This window comes from Oryzias melastigma, linkage group LG6 (assembly GCF_002922805.2).
Source record: "Oryzias melastigma strain HK-1 linkage group LG6, ASM292280v2, whole genome shotgun sequence".
In the NCBI taxonomy this organism is placed as follows: Eukaryota; Metazoa; Chordata; class Actinopteri; order Beloniformes; family Adrianichthyidae; genus Oryzias; species Oryzias melastigma.
Genome location: NC_050517.1, coordinates 6628692 through 6645448, shown reverse-complemented (window position 1 = coordinate 6645448; position 16757 = coordinate 6628692). Strand labels below are relative to the sequence as shown.

General features: G+C 38.7%; 1 protein-coding gene across 2 annotated transcripts in view; it reads left to right on the top strand.

The window, feature by feature from the left end:
* The first annotated feature begins 304 nt into the window (after nt 1-304).
* cftr (CF transmembrane conductance regulator) overlaps nt 305-16757 on the top strand; it is a 54568-nt gene continuing 38115 nt past the window's right edge. For both annotated transcript variants that reach the window (XM_024261925.2, XM_024261924.2), the window contains exons 1-6: nt 305-597; nt 1113-1223; nt 9528-9636; nt 11614-11829; nt 14350-14439; nt 16511-16674. In XM_024261925.2, the coding sequence (XP_024117693.1) occupies nt 545-597; nt 1113-1223; nt 9528-9636; nt 11614-11829; nt 14350-14439; nt 16511-16674 (743 nt within the window). In that variant the 5' untranslated portion in view covers nt 305-544. The remainder of the gene's footprint in view (nt 598-1112; nt 1224-9527; nt 9637-11613; nt 11830-14349; nt 14440-16510; nt 16675-16757) is intronic.

Here is a 16757-nt window from a genome sequence, read left to right as displayed (position 1 = left end):
TCATGTGACTCTCAAACTGCTTTAGACACAATATTGATGAATTCAAATAAAGTAGACACATTTTAAAATGACTCTATTTAGTGAAGCTCTGGATTTCTAATGACTAACAATGAGAATTTTGAGGATGTAAAGTCAGATATTAAGCTTACATGTGATGAAATCAAAGATCTGTGGTCGGGATTGTGGGTTTGAGTGGAGCTGTTGCCTTTAAAGCCACAGGAGTGGAAGTGAGGGATCTCCGGATGCTTTGGGAAAGTGGGATGGACCTCCTGTCCTCTTTTTCTCTCTGTCACTCTCTCTCTCTGTCACTCTAAAGGACGGACAGAGCGAGTCAGGAGGAGGAGGCTGACCTGCAGGGAGACGCGCACAAGAGCGCACGTTCGCGGAGAGAAGAAGAGACAGACGCGCGTTTTGGCGCACCGATAGCAGTGAAGGGCCGAAGAGAAGAGGCGTGCGCGTGTGTGAGCAGTGCAGCACCGTGAACAGATGTGAGCGTGGAGCAGAGACCCTCAGGTGCGGGAGAAGGCAAATTGGCGCAGTTAGGATGCAGAAGTCACCGGTGGAAGATGCCAACTTTCTCTCCAGATTCCTGTTTTGGTGAGGAGTGTTCAGTCGGATATTTGTCAGTGTGTGTCTGTGTGTAGTGTTGTGTGAGGATGACATGATGCTCATTTTGCTCCTCATGAAACAGTTAATGTTGGAGTACATTAAAGGCGCGCGGACAAGTTGGAAATCGTCTGCAGACTCTCTGACTCACACTCATTAAAATGCGGCAGGTGGATGGATTCGAGAGTAAGATTCGCACTTTGGTGATAAAGATATCAGCTAATCGTGATTAATTCATATAAAATGTGCGTAAATGTGACTGAGACACTCGCTGCTTTGGTGCGTAAAGTGCGCGGTTGGTGCGCTCTCCTTGAGACTCCCGGAGCGCACGGCGCACAAGGAGCATTCTCGACTAAAACCTTCACGAGTGGAAGTTTTCCTCCTCGTTTAGTTAATCTGTCACAGCACGAGAGAGATGTTCGAATCCTAAAGCAGACCTTGAGGTTCCTGATGTTTTTGAATGTTTGTTGCCTCAACAGCGCGTCTAATGTGTGGCTTGTGTGCAGGTGGATCACTCCACTGCTGAGGAGGGGCCTCAACAAGAAGTTGGAGCTGGCTGATGTGTACAAGGCTCCGTCGTTTGATCTGGCAGACACGCTGTCAGAGAGACTAGAGAGGTTCGTAAGCTGGGAAGTCACTGGATCACTTTACCTTTACCCACTTTTTAGAGCTTTTATGCCATTTTGATCCTCATAGGGGGCAGTTTATAACATTCAAAGAGGGTCTTCTAGTGCAAATTCTTATTGCAATGTCAACTCTAAAAACTCCATAGTTAAAATCAATCCAAGCTAGAACATCTTACTTACAATATCTCTTTTGCTGGATATTTTTTCTTGATGTATCAAATAAAAAAGTATTTGTCATAAAACGTTGATTAAAATATAACAAGAAATGTTAAATTACATTTTCTTTTCAGTTGTGGTTTATGTAACAAAATGAAAAATGAAAACTTGGGAAGATCCTAAAAACATGTTTGAAAATGACTGAAAAATTAGGAATTTCAGAAGAAAAATTCCTAAAAAATAAAATAAAGATACTGTTGACTTGATCTTTGGTCCACCCATTCCTGAGACATGGGAGACTTTACCAGGGAAAAATACAACATATTGAGAATCACATAAATACTTTTGCTCAGGTGAAATTGATAGATTGACAAATTTGGTTGGGGTTCATGAACGTGGATTTCTACATAAATATCCGTCTGTGGGACTAAGTCAGCCTTCATGGCTGCTTATGCTGACCGTCTTAAGCTCAAACATGAAAATTAGATTAGATTCCAGACTAGAATCAGATCAGGGGCTAGGGTCTAATAATCAGTCAGCACTGCAGGCATCCTTGCTCTTGAAAGGAAATAGATTTTCAAGTTTCCTGTTTGTGGCATCTTTAAAGTCCAACTCCGATCGTCTTATAATCTGTTTAATTGTGTTCTCAGTCGTCTTTTACTTACCGGTATGATTAGCCAAAATCAAAAAACCTGTCGTTCTAGGACATAGTTTCTGCAGAGCGACAGGAGTTCATTAGAAAAAGTTGTGGGCGGGACAGTTGGCGAGGAGCAACCCCGCCCCTCTTTCCCTCCTCATTGTGGTGTCAAATCTGTCCACAGAGACAAAATAAGGGAAGTCCCTCCCCCTGCCGGAGCCGGACGCAAAAAAAACATCATTTGCGCCCAAAATTATTGTCTGGAAGTCCTCAACCAGAACCCCCGTTTTAAGCTTTTGACCTTTTTTTTCCCTTTGACATACCGTAACGCTCAGCTGATTCACAGACAGAGGTAAACTCGGAGGTAAACGGGTGTCCTTACACAAATTTGAACACTTGCTAATATTGACTTGAAGGAAATAAAATGATTCTCTGTCTCATTTACACACTAAACTGTTAAACATTTACAGTTTATTCACATTTCAAAGCTTAAAGGCTGATAGTTCTAATATGTTTTAAAATATCCTTTTTTAACGAGTTTCCTAAAGTTTAGGAAATTTCCGCTTCCACAACTGGCTAAAGTTGCAAAATTTCCACTTTCGGCCACTGATTGTTTCTGGGGCCATTTTACATGTGACCAGATTCTTCTGATCGTGTTAAAAAATGACACTCAGCATATTTTCTACATCACAAATACGATCTTTTTCTAACTTTTTTTCATCTGCTCCTGATTTGCACTTTGAATATCATCAGAATTGGAGTTTTGAGCTTAAATGTTCTTGATAATTATCCTCCATTGTGAGAAAAACAACACAGAACACGAGAAGAGAGGAGCTTCTGTATTTGTTTAGTGTAGCTCCAATCCTGAATCTCTTACTTTTTGAAATGTCTGACTGTTTTAGTGGGTTTACCAGTAGTTTGTATTATTTCTCTGGTTTTATCTTGAGTGAGTGAAAAGTGCTATATAAATAAACATGACTTCTGCTATATAAATAAACATGACTTCCACACTCAAACCTTTGCTAAAAAGGAGGATTTTGGCCCATAGTCCTCCTCCTGTTCAGCTCAGGGAGAACAATTCCAAAACTTCCACAGGAAGTGCCGTCGACTCTCTGAACTCATCTTTCTGCGAGCGGTTGTGGCTCCGACTTTGGCTTTAATCCTCGTGACCCACCGACCCAAATAGTAGCTTTGCTCAGGGCTCCAATTGTCCTGGACGCTCGTGCACCACTATCACGCTCCGATCCCAAACTTTGGTGGGCAGCGGCTGTTTTCTCTGTGAGGAAACTGTCAGGGAGTGTCACGCTAGCAACACTTTCCATGATGTCTGCGTGATGGATTGTGGAATTGAATATACAGTCACACAGTTTTTGATTATTTTGACTTTTTATTAACAGTCTGTTTGCTGAACGAAGATTTTCTGTGTTTTTAAATTGCCTCCTGTTTAACCCTTTAACGCTGGAGCTCCACTGTTTATGTTCGTTGATTTGCAGTAACTTTTCAACCGTTAACACCATCATTCCAGTAGATTGTGAAGGAGAAAAGCGGCTCGTCAAGACAGGATTTATATTAATCTGATCCAGTTCGCATACTGTAAAATATAAAAGTGAAATAATGAGATTGTTAATATCATCCAGTGTTACATGGATTCTCTGAAGGAGAAGTTCTAACTAAAATGTTCATTAACATTGTAAACATTGTTCTGCTTCTCCTGGAGGACGTTTTTGTTTGACCACTAGGTGACAATCACACCAAAATATTGCACTTTTTTTCAAGAAAAATGAGCAAAAAAAATGTACTTTAGATCACAAATAGTTACTTTAAAAAATATTTCCTTAAAAGAGTTTGTAAAATTCATGTCTGTGAGTTTATAAAGATGTTAATTTAGTCAGTAATGTGTGTTTAGGTCAACCTAGCGTTAGCATTAGCCATCCTATGTTAAATTCCATTAAACATTAGCATCAAGCTAGCCGAATGTAGCTTCATCTGCTAAATCGATCAATATTTTTATTGCTATTAAGCTTAAATCGATTCTATTAACCCAGTCTTATGTGACAGGGGGTCTTTTATTTTGAAAGGAACTTCTCTCAAAAGTGAAAAAAAACCTACTTGTTATTAAACGTTTGTGTTTTATTCATACAAAATGGTAGCATAAAAACAAATCAACTGTCTTATTTTTCTAAAGGATGATTGAAGACTTTGTGGCTCCTACTGGGTTGTGGTCAGTGAGGAATCATTTTGATTGGCTCTTTCAGAGCTGAAGATTGCAGACTTCTGTTCTAAACTAGATATTAAAACTGAAGACAAACTTTCCTCCAAAGGTCATCAGTTCATCTGAGTTCTGTTTTGGTGTATCTGTGGCATACAGTGAACTGGCATTTGTTCAGAGGTGTTTCTATCCTACCCGAGTAAGAACAGTCTAACTCCATCAGGAAGACACGTCACTCATCATGATGTGCCAATATTTGTATTTTTTTATAAAATAATTTGAACAAAGTCATAAAAAGCTCCTGATTACATTAATTCTTCTGTCACAGATGTTTAGGAAGAAAACAGCACATTTAGCTGAGAACTTCCATTGTTATTTAATTATTATTCTAAAGCAGGAAGTATTCTGTGATACTGCAAGAGCAGAACTTTGACCAAAAACGCAGGATTTGCTGCATAATGTTTGAGTGCGCGCAGCAGCTGCACAGAGGTCTGTGATAACGTCCTGTATCCGGTTTGTTGGCGTAAACGCTGCAGATCTGCTCTCGTTGCATCGATGTTTTTGCTTGCTGTGAGGCAAGTGGCCTTTCCATGTGTTTACAGTAGCACATCATGCAATGGCTTCTCTTTATAGTCAACTTCAAATATGGGCTGGTATTTAAAGTGAAAGGCCAACAAACAGACTTTACTGTCTGATGGCAGCTTCAGAAAAGCTTTCTTTTGTCTACCTATTGAATTTTGGTTTTAATATATATAGTTCTTTTTTTCTTAAAAGTGGTTGCTGTTTAATTTTTTTTTCAAAAACTAATGATAAAAAAATGAAACAAAGCTGATTTTTTTACATAAATTGATTATGAATCTGTGACTGGAGTGATACATTGTTCAACCTGTAGAGAAGCTGAATGCATCCAAACGCCTGCACATAAATGAACTTTGTGGTCTTAATGTGGTGTAAGGAGCGAGGCTTGTTTCATGTTTAGTCATAAAGGATTTCTATTCTTTTTCCTTTTTTAATTTAAAAATTGCCTGAGTTCATTTCTTTTTTGCTGTCTGAAGATTTCCTGTAAACAAAACTTGATCATGTTTGTGGTGAAGGTTTCCGTGGAGCAGAATGACAGCCATGATGAGTGTAAAGGAAATGTAATTTTGCTGGACTGTCATGGATTGTAGAAATAAGAAGAGTGATGAAGGGATTTGCTTGTTGGTTATAAAGTATCAGGAGAAACATAAACTTTGCTGGAATCTTCAGTATTTTTTTTTTGTTTTACTTAATTTCTTTGGAATTTGAAAGAGATCAAAATGTGGATTTTTTTAGGTTTTTGTTATTGATTTAAGGTCAGTTGTAACTTTCCAAGAGTTCTGGTTCTTTCTGCTGTTGTGTATTTGCTCACACTGCAAAGAGAGGAGGACTAAAAATAGGAAAAAGATCTCTGATCTTAAGAAAAAATTCACTGAAGTAGTGAAATTGCCTTTCCCTGTAGGAAGTGGTTTTTACTTTAAATCTTACAATAAAACATAAAACTCTTGAAATAAAGAGTTCCACACAAGCATTCAAAGAGGTAAATATAAGCTAAAATGCAAAAGACTTCATTTCAAAAGTGTTTTTTGTTAGTTCTGAGAAAGTAGTTTATATTTTTTAAGTTTGTTTTGAATCTAATTGTAAATAATTGTAATATGGTAAAAACAAAATTAACGTAATAAGTGGAAATTACTCATTTTAGATCAAAATGCTATTAAAATGAGAATTTTAGTTAAGTATTTTAATAAAATCTTAAAACTAGAACTTATTCTTAGAACATAAATCTACATTTTTGTTTCCATAATAATGACAGTGAAGTACAGTCTGACTTATCAACTTTTATTAAACTTAATAACATCCTAAAAAGCTGAAGCCAAAACTTCAGTGAAATTTGAGTCTCAAAATTTTTTTTATTGTCAAGTATGTGAAGCAAATTGATTTGGACTCATTTTAATAATTATTTCTTCATTTCCAGATCCTAGCTCTTAATGAGACAACAATTCTCATCTGTGCTGATTTTAATGCTTAGAAAGGTTTAGAGCTGGAGAATTTAACTAAAATCTAAAGAGGTTCAGTTAGGAAACATTTATTTAAGTTAAGGTCCAAAAAAACAAGTCTAAATAGTCAATCTAATATTTTTTAAAGTAGTTTAGAACTGGTGTCACATCTGCATGTAATTAATAATTAACTCTCACTTCAATGAATTCAGTACAAGTGAAAACGTTTTAATGACATAAAACAATTCAGGCCCAATTCAGGCTTTCTGTGGGTAAAACTCCTGACTCACAAGTTTCCTCAGTTCAGAAACATCTTCAGCAGGTCGACAACTTTATTTGATTGAATCTTTATTCTCTGTTAATGTTTGCAGCTGCTTTAAATGTGAGATGTAATGAATAAATACAGCAAAAACAAAATGACAAATCCTTAAAAACAGACATTTTCTGAGTATACCGTATTTTCTGGACCATAGGCTGCTACTTTTTTCCCAGGTGTTGAAGCATGCGGCTTATACAAAGGTTGTGTGGATTTTTCTTCCACTGTTAGAGGAGCTCTAACAGGAAATAGAATCAAAAACAAGAGAAAAAAATCTATGTAAATCAGAACAGCCAACGCTACTTTTTCTTTAGCAGATTGAACACTCATGACAAATTACTAACTGGTAATTATTTTCAAATCCTCAATTCTTCATCATGGAAATCACACAAAGAAGTTTGTGTGATGCACATTTTAAGTTGAAGGCTATGGAGTTTGCAAACTGCGCTGCTGCACACAAGCTTAGCATCAATGAATCTATGCTGAGACGGCGGATACATACATGTACATTTACTGTACAAAATTGTTATTGTAAATATCTAATTTATCAACATAGATATCTGCAGCTTACAGCCCGGTGCTTCTTGTATTTCTTTTTTTTCCTTTTTTTTAAATTGAGTAGATGCGGCTTATATACAGGTGAGCCCTATAGTCCAGAAAATACGGTAATAATAAAGATGAATCAATGGTGTCTATAACTTTATTAGTTATAAATCTTGCTCTCGACTTTGTAAGTCACAAACATTTCACTATAATAAACGTAATTCTACTAGAAACTCAGTTATAAATCTTGCCCTCGACTTTTAAATTAGACTTGTCAATAGCAAATGATAGATAATGTACATATTTTTAGCATGTCAAGCATGTGTTGGAGAAATATGTTAATTATAATTATAATTATCCCCTCAAACTTCATTACAGTAGGAGAGCAGTGCGTTAAATATTCTGATAACTAGCTAGCCTGGCTAAAGGCCTGTCCAAAGAGGAATGTTTTTAGCCCAGCTTTGAACGTAGACACTGTGCTGTCCTCTCTCACGAGCTGATAGTGAGAATGTGTTGCAATGACAACAAGAGCCATTTAAAATAGAGGCGCTCATTGTTTTAGTTTCGCGTCAAGTTTGGTGGGTCCACATGACCATCTGGGTCCTGATCTGGACCGGTTCTGGACCCCTGCTTTAGAGAAAAAAGTTAAAACAACCTCAAATCTGGTCAATTATTTTGACTGTCTATAAACGAGGTTTAAAATATTTACAATTACCAGATAGTTAGCAGTTCGGTTGTATTAACATGATCTCATCCCCTGATTTTCTTGCTAGTATTTGTCATAAAACACTCTGTCTTCACTCTTCCCAACAGCTCTTTCTCACACCGAGTGGAGCAGACAAACCAGTTAATGTTCATGGGTGGTAAAAAGTTAACCTTTAAAAGATTCCCAGTGCTCACCAGCTGATAAATGAGCGCTTGATTTTGGTCTCATTACTCCGATCAGTAGCTGAGCAGAGATTCTGAGAATGTGAACTTTACCTTCCGCTGACGCATGACCCTGTCAGCCGCTCCGTCAGCCTCAGCTCAGCCCAATTCAACGACCTTTACTAAAAACACTGTGAAAAATTGAGTAAAACATCAAGAAAAGCGTCTAAAACGACTCCATTCCTCCGACTTTGACCGGTGACGCTTAAACATACTGCAACCTTTCAACTCGTTGAGCCGCTTTTCTCCTTCAGAATCTACTGGAATGACGTTGATCGGGTCAACAATTAAAACATTAAAGTAAATCAAAGAACATAAACACTGGACTGTTTGTTTTTTTGTTTTTTTCCATCACAGTAATTGTTGCTTTTCTCACTGCAGTGGCACTTAAAATGTAAATATTAAATATATCAGAACGACTGATGGTTTTTACGGCAACAGTTTCTGTCCCTAAGAATCCTGGCTGCTGTTTTAGAAGTATATTAAAAGTCATGGAATGTAAACGAGAAAAAAAAAAAACATTTTTCTTCAGTTCTATGTAATTTATCTGTGTTTGATGCTCACATTAATCTGCTCCACACACTTAAATTATAGACCCACTCTGATAATAACAGTGTTAACATGTTTTTGTAGCATTTTTCTGATGATGGAGGTCATATTATGAAGATAAATTGCATTTCTGATTATTTCTTTATACAAATTATTGTGCAAATGAAAAAAATTGTGTTTGAAAAAAATAATATTTGTGATGTAGAGCGACCATAAGCTCCATGCTTCGCCTTTCTGATGCATCCACTTGCAGACAAATAGATCCATGAATGTTTTTGTTTTCCTGGAATCTGGATCTAAACCAGGCATGTCCAAAGTTTGGCCCGTGGGCCAAATTCAACCCATGTTCAAATTTCTAGACTCAGTCATAAAATCAATATTCGGTTCTGCAGCATTTTGTAAAAACTGAGTACGATTTACTGATTTTTATTGGTTAAATTACATTTTAAGCCAGGGGTCTGAAACCTATTTTACCTCTCTATGTTGGCTAAAGAAGAATAAAATAACATAATTCTTTTTATTTAGATTAGTTAAGTTTATCAATCTATGACTGAGATGCACCTCAAAGATAAACTAAATGTTTTTACATCCCCGCTGACTTGAAGAAGTCTTGTTTGCTCTGTGGTTCCTCCAGAATGAATAGATTTCAAATACACATATTATCTTATGCCGTCCAGAGCTGCACTGGGAGGATCCAGTCTGGGACAAGGCGTCTTTTATTTTGAAGGGAAATCATACGAGCTTCAATCAAACGTAAAAAATAATTTCACATGTTCAGAAAACTGCTATAGGACTCAGAAATATCTCCTGAACTTAGTTTGTTGCCAAAGTAGCAGCAAGCTAATGGAATGTAGCGTCCGTCCCGGTTGGCATTTGGATGGTAGATGTGCTGCTCTCTGCCTGAATGCGGTTGAAGTGTGCTGTAACTCTTGACACCCTGCAGGGAATGGGACAGAGAGGTGGTGTCATCCAAGAGGCCCAGGCTGCTGAAAGCCCTGGCCCGCTGTTTCTTCCTGCCCTTCGCCTTCTTCGGGATCCTGCTCTACCTCGGGGTGAGTGTCCAAAACATGCGAAAAAGTTTGTTTTTTAATCCCACCTGGAGGGAAATGCAGTCAGGGTGTCTGTGTGATTGTAATCCAAGATAAATGGATTCATCTGAAACTAATTTAATGAATCTCAGAGCGACTTCCAACTTACATTGTAGAACTTCAGGATCTGCTAGACAGTTATAGCTCATTCACATTTAAATCTGATAGTTCTGAAAAGGTTTTAAAATATCATCTTGAAAGAGTTTCCTAAAGTTTAGGAAATTTCCGCTAACACAGCTGGCCAAAGTTGCAAAATTTCCGCTTCCGGCTAGAGATTGTTTCTGGTGCCATCTTGCGTGTGACCAGAGGCCCCTCGAAAAACAGATGCTGGTAAAACCAATAAACCAAAGATCCTCCACACTAAGCTCATACATTTGTGAAAAAGTTAAGAAACTTTTTCTCAGCTGGAAGTTATCAGTTTTCCTGTGTTCTGGGGGAGAGTCACAGACACTCATCCATCCCTTTGTCCATCCATTGTCTTCACCCACTGTATCCCTTTTGGGGTCATGGGGTTGCTAGAGTCTGTCCTGGCTACAGTTGGGCGACGGGGGGTACGTCCTGGACGGGCCACCAGCCTGTTGCAGGGCGCACAGTGACACACAATCACACTTTAGAGTAACCAATCAACCAACCTTCATTTATTATGAAGAGAGAGCGCTAACCACTTCTCCACTGTCCTATTACAATACAATTTGATCGACAACAGAGATGATTTAATGTAATGTGAGTGAAGACAGCATAAATGTACGTTTTCTTTCTGGACTAAAAGACGTTTGAGAAATAGCTCAATAGTTTATCCGTAGCAGCAGAATTACTGGTATTTCCCTGTGACTCTGGCTCCACAGTTGAATAGATCTGAGTGTGTTTGTGGAGAACCTGTTGTCATGCTGGAGAATGCCAATAAAGCTTTAGTGCAATGACTCTTCAACAATGCTAGCATGTCACAGAACAGTGTGGATCCCCAGTTTGAGGATCTGCAGAAAGGAACCACTTGATAAAGTTCTTGACCATAGCAAAGCTTCAACTGTGACTATTAGAGATGCGACAACATTCAAAATAAAACCAAACCGTTCAATAATTCAATACAACATTTTTCACAATACGTGTTATTTATTCAGTACCAGTCTGAAGTCCCTCCACTGCAATCCCCGCCTACTCTCCCCCTCCCAGCTAGGAACTACCATGCCCCTCCTACCGTAGTCAGATAATAAAAGTTTTAGCTAAATGCTAAAAACAATGTACTTTACCTGTGTTTCTGTTATTTATTAGGACAAGTAAGTCAGTTCTAAATATTTTTAAATTGTTCAGTTTAGTTTGTGTTCGACATCCAGCTGTTAAACTTAAGAGAACTGCTTCAAATGTTGCATTTCTTATAAGTTGTGATGTTTACAAGTATGCACGAGTTCTATTTAAATGTGATTCTGCAATACGTGCACCAGAAAAAAATCAGAATTTTCCTCAAAATAAATCATCATCTGTGGAATAGAAGGATTTCAGGGTTTATTTTTTCTGGTTCAAAACATATCGAACCGTGACGCTCGTATCGAGGTGCGTATCCAACCGTGAGCAAACTGTATTATTGCATCCCTGTTGACTATAACACAAACAGGTCTGAATTCTAACCCCAACCCCTAAAAGAATATATAGTGCTGGACTATCCTCTGCTTTAGAATTTAATGCAATTCAGACCCATGCTCACTAATTTTAGTTTATTTTTAAATCCAAAATCTGAGGTCAACCATTTGCAGAAGTGAAAACCTGATAAATGTGAACATTTTACAAACACTATTCATAAATCTACTGTGTTCTGATGATGAAAAATTAAACGATTTATAAATAAAATGTACCTTCATGTTTTCAAATGCCCAATTGTTACAATGCATTGTGGTCCATATTCACCAGTCTAGTGAGCATCGCTGACCAATCTGCCTGACTTTGCAGGAAGCTTCTAAGACTGTGCAGCCTCAGCTTTCTGGACGCATCATTGCTTCCTTCGATCCCTTCCACGCTCCGGAGCGACGTCAGGGATACTACCTGGCCCTGGGGCTGGGCCTCCTCCTCACCGCTCGCTTCATTCTTCTGCAGCCCGCCATCTTCGGCCTCCATCACCTTGGCATGCAGATCCGCATTGCTCTGTTTAGCCTCATTTACAAGAAGGTAAGCGGAAAACATTTGACCAAAAAACATGAGATTTTCTTCTGTTAGAAACACTCATAGCATCATTTAACCCTTTAACACCAGGGCTGTAGCTCCACTGTTGACATTCTTTTGACTGCCGTGATTATTTAACCATCTACGTAATTCCTGCTGATTCTGAGGTGGAGAAAAGCTGTCTTGTGCTGATATGCAGCACTTTACAGCAACGGAAGTGCTTACAGGTAAATCAGCTGATTCTATCGCAGAGAAAAGTGACTCGGGATGAAACACTTTATATTAAATATGTGTTGGTGTAAATATAAAAAAAACGTTTTATCCACCTGATCCACGATCACATAAACAGTTGAAGACTTGTTGCATGTCAAATAGCGTGTTTAAGAGTGTCTTTAAGAGTTAAAATGTTTGAGTAAAACCAAAATAAGTTGATAGTTTATTCTTGTTGTGTCACACATGTTATTTAGTTAAATCCAATATAAATGAAGGTAAATATTTTTGTGCTGAAGAGTCACCTTTTTATCTTTGTGAAAAACATAAATGATGATAACAATAACCGTTTAACCGTCTATGGCATTTTGGCTTCTTGGAACCAGCAGGTACTTCCTGTTTCGACCATAAGGGGGAGGGGTCACTCTGTCCAGTTCTCATTTACTGTCAGTGTGAGAACCAAAAATATCTCAATGTGCTAAAACGGAAAGCAGGAAAGAGATTGAACCATCCAAAAAACACGGTTTTCCCCACTCATATTCTTTAGTTCAAGATAAAATGAAATTATTTTAAGTTTATTTCTCCAACAATGAACATGTATTTGGGCGATTGTTAGGATGTTAAAAGGTATAGCCATCACTGACACACAAAAAAAGAAAATCCCACTTAAACAAAAACAGTGGAATGTGTTATTAGAAAACAAGAAAATACATGTTAGTAACTCCAACATTTACACAATGATTAATATATGGTCTGGGAAAGAGAGCTGACAGAACACAAGTCTGAGGGAAATGAGGTAGAGGTGTGTCCTACAACGCCATCAGCATCAAACTCTGACGTTTTATGACTGAAGACTCACCAAGAACAACCTAAACTGGGAGTATTCAGTAAAAAGCATTGCTTTAGGTTTGAACATAGGAGTTAGTTTTTCTGCAGAACTGAAGCAGGGATTCAATTCTCCTAGAAAGGAACCCGTTAGAAGAGATATTGACACCTGGAGTTTTGGGGAAAACTGGTGATTATGAAGAACCAAAGAGAAGCAAAAGTAGTTGAACTGATTTGTCACCCGAGTCTGTAAGTTTTTGTTTTTAGGCAGTTTAAAGGATGACTGAACAATCTTATCTCCTATTTCACTTCTGCTTCCGACTTTAAAACAAAGTCTGTGTCCAAATTCCTTTACTACACTAAACATTTCCCAGAAGTCTTTGTGAAAAACTAGTGTGGATCGATGCTCACTACATTAGGTCATATAGACCACAATGCATTGCGGTCAAATAATTTTTGCAACAAAATTGTGTTTAAATGTAATTCTTTAATCCACAATTTTTAATCAGAACACAGTGGAGACATAAATAGACGCTGTGAAATGTTTGTATTGATTCGGTTTTTACTGAAATCAATGACGTCATAGCCGGAGTTTAGAAAAAAAAGAAAAGTCGTGAGCAATGTGTCCGAATTGCTTTTAAATCCCTGGGCACTAGATAGTGCGTCACTGTATCGCGTTTTAGTAGTTAGAGATGAGGGTGGGAAGTCGGACAGCCATTATATTCAAAACTTCATCTCTAATTCATAGACGATGGTTTGATTCCTGGTTATCGACTATTGCCTCATCCAGAACCACGTCTGGCTTTTCTACCCCTCCATTGTGCCTCTCTGGTTAAAGAAAAATACAAGTCATTGTAAAGTAAAGTTAAAAAAAAAGTTAAATCACTTATCACTCTGTGAGCCTCCAAAGCACAGTAGCCATAGTGGTTCGATAATGGAGAACTAAAGATTTGGACAAATTCCAGTGTTTTAAGTGTGCCTCATGGTTCAAAAATGACAGTTAATTAGCTCAGTTTTAATCGTTTTTATTTTTATTGCTGACATGACACTTTCTCCCACTAGACTTGCTCCATCGAGATGATCCTGTGTGACACAGGAAGTCTTTTATTTTGAAAGAAGTCTAGTGAACCTCTGTTAAAAGTTATAAAACTGTTTCATATTTAGGAAAAAAGTCTATTTTCTCTTAAAGTTCGTTTTATTTATCCCAAAAAATACCTGTGTGTTTATATTTCACATAAAAATAACAATAACACAAATACAGTCTTATTCTCCAAAGGATGTGAGACTCTTTATGGGTTGCGGTCAGTGAGAAATCAACCCAAGTGACTCTTTAAGTATTAAATGTTGCAGACCCCTGTCCTAACTGCTTTCACTTTAAGTGTGCCTCACTACACAGTTCCTGAAATCTTCTTGTCACTTCACAGGTTTCTCATAATCCAGTTTGCTTTCACATTTGTGCCTTTCCTGATCCCCGACTTTTCCCCCTTCTAGACCCTGAAGCTCTCCAGCAAAGTCTTGGATAAGATCACCACAGGTCAGCTGGTCAGTCTGATGTCTGCCCACCTCAACAAGCTGGACGAGGTGAGATTCAAGACCTTCCTCTGAGAAGAAAAGTTGGTTGATCTGTGAGAAAACCCTAAAAGCTGATTTCAAAATCATCATTCATGAAAGACAATTTTTCAAATTCTTTTCAGTGTTTCCGTGATACCACCAGAACCATCCGCTCTGTAATGAGGACAACACCAGATATGCTTGACTGAGTTTTATTACCTAAGCAAAGGTTACGTCATTTGTTGTGACTGTTGAGAAAACAGTACTGGAGTGTAGGATGTGAAGGCCTGTGTGGATCGTCGGCTGTCTCACTGGGGTGTTGAATGTAGAAACACTTTGTGCCTGCTTTGGGACAATTATCACCTGACTTACATCTGGCTTGCATGATGTGAAGAACTGGTTTGGTGTAGTTTTGCTGTTTGGAGATGAAAGAGATGCAGGAGTTGGACGTTCTTGCGTAACGATTTCAGCGTAGCATGTAACTTTCACATCCACCTTTCACTTTGCAGCATGTCCTGCAGAGTCGCATCAAAGACGGGTGGTAAGGCGACGCTTTTGTGGGGAAGATCAGGATGAAGTCATTAAGGACAGGACACAGGTGCCTCAGAAGTGCCCCTTTCTTCTGTAATATGCAGCACAGACACGTTTTCCTTCTGCTGTTTTTTAAGCAATAGAACTATTTTTATGTTAAAAGAAAGTTACTTTGAGCTTTTTTTCATTTAGATATAACAGGACCTTCAAGTGTTAACTCTATAGACTACAATCTGACCAATTTAGAGAACCAACTATAGAAACTTGAGTTACACCTAGGAATTGGTTTGAACTGACTCCGCCTCTGAATACATGCAGACTTAGTCTAACATGCATCTAAGATGCAATCACTTCAATATTCAATAACCCAAGTCAAACCCCTGACATCACACCTGACGTGCACACTCATCAACCACCTTACTAGTACCTGGTTGGACCTACAGAACTGTCCTTATCCTCCGTGGCATAGATTCAACAAGGTTCTGGAAACATTCCTCAGAGAGTTTGGTCCATATTAACATGATAGAATCACACAGTTTCTGCAGATTTGTCTGCTGAACATCCATGATGCTGATCTCCTGTTCCACCACATCCCAAAGGTTCTATTGGGTTCTGGTGACCGTGGAGGTCATTAGAGTCCAGTGAACTCATTGAAGGGTCTGAGATGATTCCAGCTTTATGACATGGAGTCTTATCCTGCTGGAAGTAGCATCAGAAGATGGCACTCTGTGGTCATGAAGAGATGGACATGGTCAGCAACAATACTCAGGTGGACTGTGGGGTTGGAACCATAATCAATTGGTACTAATAAGTGTGCCAAGAAAATATCCCCCATACTATGACACCACCACCACCACCCTGAACCATTTGATACAAGGCAGGATGGATCCATTCCTTCATGTTGTTGATGCTAAATTCTGACTATAACATCAGAATGCTGCAGCAGAAATAGAGATTCATCAACCAGACAACGTTTTTCCATCTTCTATTGTCCAGTTTTGGTGATTCTGTGTGAATTGTAGCCTCAGTTTCCTGTTCTTAGCTGTCAGGAGTGGAACCAGGAGGGTTCTTCTGCTGCTGTAGTCCATCTGCATCAAGGTTGTTCGTTTTGAGATGTTCTTCTTTAGACCTCAGGTCTAACCTCGGTTGTTGTCTTTCTATCAGCTGGACCCAGTCTGACCATTCTCCCCTGACATCAATGAACCATTTCCTCCCACAGAACTGCTGCTCACTGGATATTTTCTCTTTTTCTGACTATTCTCTGTCAACCCTAGAGATGGTTGTGGGTGAAAATCCCAGTAGATCAGGAGTTTCTGAAATCCTCAGACCAGCCTGTCTGAGACCAACAACCACGTTCAGTCACTTCAATCTCCTTTCTTCTCCGTTCTGATGCTCAATTTGAACTGCAGCAGATCGTCTTGACCATGTCTAAATGCCTAAATGCATCAAGTTGCTGCCATGTGATTGGCTGATTAGAAATCTGTGTTAACGATCTGTTGCCAGGTGACCGATGAGTGTAGATTTCCTGTTGGTTAGTCTAACCTGGTGTCTACGTTGGTGTGTGTTCCAGAGTCTGGGTCTCGCTCACTTCGTGTGGATCACGCCTCTGCAGTGCATGCTGTGTGCGGGTCTGGTCTGGGAGCTGATTGAGGTGAACTCCCTCTGGGGTCTGGTGGCCATGATCTTACTGGGCATTTTCCAAGCCTGGCTCTCTATGACAATGACTCCTCCTCGGTAAGAACTCATTACCACTCCATTACCCTCATGTCTTCTAAGAGGTTATTTCTTCTTTAAACAACTTTGTATAGTTTTAGGTA